At 36.2% G+C, this 8,983-nt stretch overlaps 1 protein-coding gene across 1 annotated transcript in view; it reads left to right on the forward strand.

Annotated features, from left to right (window-relative positions):
• Positions 1-8,091, forward strand: part of CYP7B1 (cytochrome P450 family 7 subfamily B member 1) — a 173,468-nt gene extending 165,377 nt beyond the window's left edge. The window contains exon 6 of the mRNA XM_081503327.1: positions 2,166-8,091. Coding sequence (XP_081359453.1) covers positions 2,166-2,453 — 288 coding nt within the window. The 3' untranslated portion in view covers positions 2,454-8,091. The remainder of the gene's footprint in view (positions 1-2,165) is intronic.
• Positions 8,092-8,983: the final 892 nt, after the last annotated feature.

The following is an 8,983-nucleotide window of genomic DNA, read 5'->3' on the forward strand; positions in this document are numbered from 1 at the left end:
GGTTCTCCATGTCCTGGCAATGGAAAACAGACTGAAAAGAAATTTTAACACAAAAAGCTATTTATGGGGACTTCCCCGGCAGTCCAGTGGTTAAGACTTCACCTTCCAATGCAAGGGGTGCAGGTTGGATCCCTGGTTATAGAGCTAAGATCCCACATCCCTCATGGCCAAAAAACCAAAACGTAAAACAGAAGCAGTATTGTAACAAATACAATAAAGGTTTTGAAAATCGTCCACATCAAAAAAAAAAAAAAATTGCTATGTATGCCCATATTCCCTTTGAGCTTGATGGTAGCCACAGAACAAAAGAAAATTGGCCTTTTCCTTTTTTGGTCCATAATATAAACAACTAAATAGGAATTTCTGTGATATTTATTGTGAGGAGATTGAATGGGAGGTGATGAAAAACTGGACAAGTGATGTTACTGGTTAACTAGAAGTTTGAGGGGGTTACATGTGCATTCACTGAAGGTGGCAGGGGACGGGGAGGATTTAGGCATTTTTTGTTGGTCACTGTGGCTTCTCAACTGTATATCCATGTATACAAAGGAAAATCGAAATGCCATAACAGTGTCTGGCTTATTTATGATATCAGCATACTATGAAATCGTAACTCAAACTAAATTTTCCTTCTGTATATTCTGACTTAAACTATGAGACTGACTGCAGTGAGAGCTTTTCAAATGTAAAAGTGATATCCACTGGTTTGGCATAGGCAAAGAACTCTTGAGAAGAGCATGATCTCAGATTGGTCAGTGAGAAGGAGGAAGCAGCAGTATTGAACTCAGGCAGGCAGGCCTGGGCTCCAATAACAAAATAAGATTTACTGAGATACAGTGCCAAGTTGTAATTCCATCTCTAGTAACAAAGTCGATGTCCACAGAGAATGTCCTTATCCATGCTACAAGGATGGACAGGTATTTGTAGGTTAGCACTGGTAGATCCTATTCAGATACATCCCAGAACTATCTATGGCAAAATATGCTTGCATTCTGATGCAGATTAATTTTCCCATTATGATCTCATCAGCTTGCAAGTTTAGGGGGCAGGGGTGGAATAGAAACTATCCAAGATGTGTTTTAAAAGCTTAATTAGTTATCAAAATCAGTATCCTAGGTAAATGAGGGTAAAACCAATACTTTTAAAGGAAATGATTTCACCGACATGAATATTAGCATTGAGCGAGAAAATTAGATCATTTGTGATAGATTCAGAATCTATCTGTGTACTGTGGGGTTTTTGCTATAATCTGAATGCCTTCGGTCTGACCTGCTTCTTTGCCTCTGGCTTCATAGTTCATGACAAAGTTGTGTGCTGAGCAGGTTTAATGCTAATGAGCATGGCATACAGGACAGACTTCCTCGTTGTCATGCATGCCACGTGCGTTAATCTAATCAATGGTTTAATTTACCATGGGCTGAAATAAGGTCACTCAGTGTCCTCCCAGAAACTCAACTGAGAGTAAATTAAGATGGCAGACCAAACACCTTCCATAAACCAGTCCCATAATATTCCGTAACAAATAATATAACTTATTTATGAAAACATGTCAGAAACCAAGAGAATTAACCCAAGGAACACTCATTCTAAAGAGAACTGTCATAGAAGAAAGTCAATAAAACATCAAAAAGTAATCCAGACAGACTTATATCTTAGTGCTCTTCTGTTCTAGTGCTTAATGTGAATCTTATTATTTCATATCTGTTTCATCCAAACATAAGCACTGAATCCTAAACTCATCCTACTTGTCCATCTGTAGCAGCCTCTCTTGTCAGTGGAGTTCACTATTCCCTAGTAACGGTGGAGTCCTTGCCCTTCCCTTTCCCCCAACCTTGGTATTTCAGGTGTCGTTAAGTCGATACCCATCTTAGAGAACAAAAACAGAAATACTGCCTCTATACTTAGCATAGGAAAAAAAATGTGAAGGAAAGTCCTACAGAAGAGTCTGGATTTCTGGTTGATATGAGAGGAGTAAATGTCTAATAACATTGGAGAGTTTTGAAAGTTCATACCTGATTTGCACTTAGTTAAGTTTTATTTCCTGGTGTTTGCTGGATTAAAAAAAACCTTTTAAGATGGGCAAGGAGAGCTAGCATCCTTGTGAACTGAACTCAAACTTTTTCATGGCAATTTTTTATTTTAACATGCTGTTTTCTTCTTTACAGGAGTTTAGATTTGATCGTTTTACAGAAAATGGTAAGAAGAAAACCACCTTTTTTAAAAGAGGGAAAAAGCTGAAGTACTACCACTTGCCATTTGGATTGGGAGTCAGCAAATGTCCAGGCCGATTTTTGGCCATGGTTGAAATAAAGCAATTGTTGGTTGTGCTTTTAACTTACTTTGATTTAGAAATAATTGATAATAAGCCCTTAGAACTAAACTGTAGCCGCTTTTTGTTTGGTATTCCTTACCCAGACTCTGATGTTTTATTTAGGTATAAAATAAAATCTTAACCTAAATGGAAAGGAAAGAAATCTATCTAGAAAACTAACCTAAATGTCCTCAGTTCATCTATTTGTTTTTAATTTCTTCAAGTGTAACTGCTTTGTTTGTTTTAAAAATGCCAATTTCTATTTGATCTGAGATCAGTCCCGTCTGTACTTGATCACAAAACCCATCATAAAAAAAAAAAGATGGCAGCATGTAAATGGACATCAAAATCAACATAATGATAAATTTAAAGTAGCTTCTTTTAAGTTTCTACATATTGTGATTTGCAAATGTCATTGTAAGTGTGCCTTCACAGTAATAGAACTGACACTGTGGGATTTTGTTAAGTCACAAATTCTTCTATAATATGTAAAAATACACTTTATGTACTAATGGAAATTTATGCTGTAAATGGACACAGTCTAACAAATTCCAAGTTCTCAGAGAAGAAGGAAATTAAATTTCCATGAGATACACTAGATGAAAATGTTCCCTTCAAGTATAATATCAATAATATCTATATTGCTGGGGTACGTTTGCATTAAATGAGGTTTGTGGTAGATTAAATGCTTCAACTTCACTTCAGTATTTAATCATCCATAAATGTACTTTATTATTTGTATACTGTGGCTGAGTAGAACAAAATTTCTTGTTATATAAGGCTACTCATGTTCAAGTTAGATACTGATAAGATTTATCAGTATAAGAACACACAAAACCTATTATATATTCAGCAATTGCCCTAGACATAAGTATTAGGTTTATTGTAGGAGTAAATGTTGAGATCATTACAGGATTGATTATTGCATTTGACTCCAGTGTAAACTGTAAGGGTTATGCCGGTGTTGTAATTAACTTTCCTGAATGCTTCGATTTACATCAACTGAGAAACTAGATAGCAATATTTGTTCTTGACGCCTCACCTCTTGGACTAGGATTTGATTTGTAGTATTTGAATTATAGCATTATGTAATGCAGTATAATTCCATATGCCAAAATGCAGCATTGGCTGGATGATTCAAAGATTGCTAATATCAGATTGCCAGATGATGGTCTGTCATTCAGCTTAAATGCTGATACCATATATAAACAGGCAAAGCAGGTAAATAAGCCTAGTTATTTCATGGTAACTTCTAGTTATAGCTTCTAGTTATTTCATTGAAACTTCTAGTTTTTCAGAAATGTGCTTTCGTTTTTGAAAAGGAAATTTATCTTTAAAATAACATTATGAAATACTGATCCATATTTAGTAGCTAAATAGCTTTTCTAGCATCTATTTTTCTCCTTCCTCAAGTTCATGCACTAAATGCTCCTTAGTGAAGGTCTGCCAGTCTAAACTTTGTTTTTGCCAATTTGAAGATGCTTTCCTTTTTGTCCTCATTCCTGAGTTTGCCTTTTTTCCTGTTTTGATATCTCATGTTGTTAAGAGGTTAGCCTTCATTCGGTTTAATTATTCAGTAGGTAGTCTGCCTGTTTTCTCTGACAGCTTTTAACATGCTCTCTTTGTCTTTGATGTTCTTAGTTTCTGTTTATTGTGCTTGCATGCCATGGTGTCTTTCATCAAGTGTAGAATGTTCACAGTCATTATCTCTTTGAATATTTCCTCTTTCAGCTCTGTATCTTATTTATAGTCCATGTTGTTTGACCTTTTCTCCTTGTATTTTTTTTTTATCTCTAATTTATATTCTAGGCCATTTCTTTAGATCTTTATATCGCTTTCAGTTTATTCTACTCTTTAACTCATCCATTGGGTTTGTTTCTTCTGTCTTTATTTTAACCTCAGGTTCATAGGATTGAGTGATCACATGCCTTATACCCCTTAGTTCAGGGCACACAATTATAATTGGTCCAAACAAGGCTTTATTTACTCATTCTGTTCTATCCCTAATCCCTACCATTATACTCTTCCCCATCATCAGGAAATATTCTAATGTGTTTGGTATGTATCTTTTTATTTGTAGGTATTTTTATGAAACAAATGTTATTATCTTCGGTGCCTGTGTTGTTTAAGTTTTATAAATGCCTATTCTATACATCATATTCTTCTTAATTTTTTACTAAGCACTATACTTTAAAGGTATATCCATATTACTTTATATGTATTTGATCTATTGCTTATAACTACTGTACAGTATCTCATAATGTGTACCCACCATGTTTCAATGCTATGTTCACCCAGTGATGGAAACTATGTTGGCGGGACAGTTAATCTGGGGGAAAGGCCAAAGCAGAACCTAAAACTCTTGCCCCCACCCATCCTCTCACTACTGCATGCCCCACCCTCCGCCCTGGGCTGCCACAAGCCCTTTGTCAGCACCCCCCACACACACCCCCACACACAGACACACAGTCCATGACAGCCTTCGTTCTCTGAGATGCTCTAGACTTGTGTTTCATGCTCAGATCCGTACTACCTTCTCGCTTCTATGGGGTCTCCAGAGATGATCTGAGCCAGGGTGCCAGCCGTCAATTTGTCAGCTTTCAGAATTTCAATTCCCCTGAGTCTGATAAATTTAGTGGTTACATTTTCAATTTGAGAATTCTCTTTTGTTCCTCCTATCTGCCTGGTCATTTTTAATAGTATCTTGTTCCTTCATCATACACTCAATATCTTCTTTCATTTTAAAAATATATTAAGAAACTTATATTCATATCTGGTATTGCCACATCATCAGTGTTTTATGGGTCTGATCCTGTAGCTTGTTTTTCTTTTAACTCTTCCTCGGAATGCTTGTTTACTGGACTCATGTTCTTTGGAATTTTATCTCTGGAATTTTTTTTTAAGACCCGAATTTAAAGTTCACACCTCCAGAGAAAATTTGTGTTTGCTTTCACCTGGCTGCTGTTACTATCAAATTCAGATCAATTTAAAATTTCGACCTTGAGTATTTTGAGAGGCGATGGGAACTACATGGGCTTTACTAGTGTCTCAGTGGTAACGAATCTGCCTCCAGTACAGGAGATGCGGGTTCAATCCCTGGGTGGAGAAGAGAATGGTAACCCACTCCAGTATTCTTGCCTGCAGAATCCCGTGGACAGAGGAGACTAGTGGGCTACAGTCCATCGAGTCGCAAACAGTTGGACATGACTGAAGCGACTGAGCACACACACATGGGAAACTGCATAGATAGGGTGGGTTCTAGCCCTAAATCAGCCAGATTGCAACCGTATGAGTAGGGATAAGCAAGAATACCCAGTCCTCTGTAGAGTGAGTTTTCTTTCTAGTCACTTACTGAAGATGTTGCCTCTGCAGGTTCTTGCCTTTGTGCACAGGTCTTGGATTAAACACACACACACACACACACACACACACACACACACACACACACACACACACGCAACCACACACGCCCCACCCCCCTTGGGCTGCAACCTTTATCCCGTCCGGCCACAAAGTAGAGCCCATTTGTTTTGTACTAGGACATCTATTCCACCATACTGCCTGATGTGGAAACCTCCAGATTGTAAAATTCATCTTAGTAGCACACTTCTGTGCTGCTACAGCAGGGAGAGCACAGAAAAGCATTCCATTCTAATTTCTGCTGAATTTATAGTGAAAAGAATTTAGAGTGGAAATATTATATAAAAGCAATGGATGGAGTCTTGTGACAGGCTTAAACCTGGTCATTAAAGATTGTCTATGAATAGAATAAATGTCATAGAGAAATAAGTTAAAAGACATGAAATTTAGCTATGACATAATTGATTTACTATCATCAACAAGTCACTTTGCCTCTCAGAGTTTCAGTTTCCATATTTGCAAAATAAAAGTAATAAGGCCTTTGGATGCCAGGGTTCATTATGAGGATTGAACACAGTAAGATGTGTGAACTTATTTTGAAAAGTGCAATGCAGTATACAAATGTAAGGTTGTAAGGAGATACTTTGACAATGCTGTGCCTTTTAAATTAAAAACTGTTTGTATGTATTTGTTAAAGGGAAGCATTTTTTGTTATTGGTTAAATGATTATTCATTTATTCAGTCAAACATTTATTGAGCATTTCCTCTTAGATTGATACTATGCACTGGATTACTCTTCTTCAAGAACACAGTTTATTAGAGAAAGTAATATATGCCCAACTAATTTATTATAAATGTAGTTGTAATAAATTCATCTTCTTAAAACTATTTTGAAATTCTGATTCAACACTAGTTCTAACTGACCTTCCATCACTCATTCCAAATTAGTGTTCTGCAATGAGAAATTACTATGTGCCTAATTAGATACAACAAAACATATACACCCAGTATTCAGTTCAGTTCAGTCGCTCAGTCATGTCTGACTCTTTGTGACCACATGAATCGCAGCACGCCAGGCCTCCCTGTCCATCACCAACTCCCAGAGTTTACCCAAACTCATGTCCATTAAGTCGGTGATCCCATCCAGCCATCTCATCCTCTGTCGTCCCCTTCTCCTCCTGCCCCCAATCCTTCCCAGCATCAGGGTCTTTTCCAATGAGTCAACTCTTCGCATGAGGTGGCCAAAGTATTGGAGTTTCATCTTCAACATCAGTCCTTCCAATGATTATGTGTTAAAGATGTCCAAAACAAAATACAGTCATTTGAGGCATCAGAATTGTTTAAAAACTGTATTTTACATATAGTAAAAACCCACCCTTTTCATTTTTACAGCCCCTCCTCTAAATGTCAAATTAAAGAAAATGAATGACTAGCAGTATTATTTTATATCAGTGATCAACTGAGACATTCATTTAGCAAAAACTAAATGCTCTGAAGGTATTCAGGAAAAAGCTGTTTGTCACTAAGTAAAGAATGTTGGTAAGCAACCTATTTGGGAACTTTTATCTGCCTTGTTTGGCCTTCCTGACACACTTCATTAATTTTGTCCATTTTATCATTAAGTTTGGGTCACAAGTCTAAGGCAAAGGAGCTTCTATGCTCAAAATTTGCATGATTACTTCTGTTTATTTTCTTATGAAAAATAATTTGAGTAGCCTTTCTATAAGCTAATCCTTCTAATTGAACCATGGAATCTTAAAACAATTTCAAAGATCAAAGCACAAAAATTATCTAGGTTTTGATCTTAGTATAAAATAACATCAGTAATTTTAAAACAAGAATTGTATGCCCTGAGATTGTACACTGATTTAACCTACTAAATTTGCCAATATTGCAAGCCATTATTTACTGAATTGTATTATTAGGTATTCATATTCACATATTCAATTAGGAAAAAGTTAGCAAGCCAAGATTAAGTTCCCTGTAGCATTATTTTAAATTACAGTGGGTGATCACATAAAACTCTCTAATGTTTCTATTACTTACTCTATTTCAGAGTGTTAATCTGAGTCAGTGATCATTGGTGTTGGAAATATTTGGCTTAAATGTTTGTTTATAATGTTTTCTTGAGTAAGATAAATCTAATTTGTGAAAATCTCTACTGAACAATTTTTAAAAGGAGTAATTTGGCAACACTTAACATTTTAAAGTATTTTTTAAGCAGTAGAGTCTCTATATTGTACAAAGAAATCCTAAATATTTAATACTCTTGATTTTAAAATGGTATATAGGTGGATTTATGAGGAAGCAAATTATTTTGAAAAGATTTTAGGTAAGAAATGAAAATGCTTTGTAAGTCAATTTAATGTGGTTTTTTTTTTTTTAATATGCAATGAGCCAATAAATTAACTTTTAAAGCACAGGTGAATGATTGTCTCCTTATTTCCCTACTAGGAGCATGTTGGGTGACAGAAGATTTTATTACAGTTAGTAAATGATTTGGGAAATAATTCTGCTGTCTGAAGATCCTCAAACCCTCATCTTTCCCCACCACATACATATATATTCTCATTTTCTCATATTTTCAATAAAAGAACATTAACTGTTACATTCAGAACATTTTTCAGTATGCATGCATGTGTACTCAGTCACTTCAGTCGTGTCCAACTCTTTGCAACCCTGTGGACTGTAGCCTGCCAGGCTCCTCTGTCCATGGGATTTCCCAGCAAGAATACTGGAGTGGGTTGCCATTCATTTCCTTCTCCAGGAGATCATCCCGACCCAGAGACTGAACCCGTGTCTCTTGTGTCTCCTGCATTGTGGGTGGATTCTTTACTGCTGAGCTACCGGGGAAGCCCATTTTTCAGTATAGTTTCACATATTTATGTGGGAATAAAAACAGATACAAGAATATCAGTGACTAAGTTTTTAAACTTTATTTTAACAAGGTTGACCTTGCTAGGCTGCTGTTCTTAATAATAGATTATGATTATAGAGTATAATTCTGTGGAGAGATGTATATGAAAACAAGAATGGGAGAGAGATTCTGTTTCTCTCTAAAGAAAAGAGACGTGGTCTTTGTCTTCTGTAGATCACTTTACCACAGGTAGTGAATGAAGCTGAGTAATATTTGGACAGTATTCTGTGTATTCACTAGCTGAAATGTTAGCTGTAAATAAAACACAGGACACAGAAGAGTGTTGATGAAATGTGGCTCCTTCAGTCACCATACATACAGTGTTTCACTGGGACTCTTGGCTTTCCTAAGAAACAATTCATTCATGTTTTAAAGGACTGCCCTGGACTCTGAGG

The sequence above is a fragment of the Giraffa tippelskirchi genome, chromosome 6, assembly GCF_054371585.1.
Source record: "Giraffa tippelskirchi isolate mGirTip1 chromosome 6, T2T-mGirTip1v1.2.pri, whole genome shotgun sequence".
In the NCBI taxonomy this organism is placed as follows: domain Eukaryota; kingdom Metazoa; phylum Chordata; class Mammalia; order Artiodactyla; family Giraffidae; genus Giraffa; species Giraffa tippelskirchi.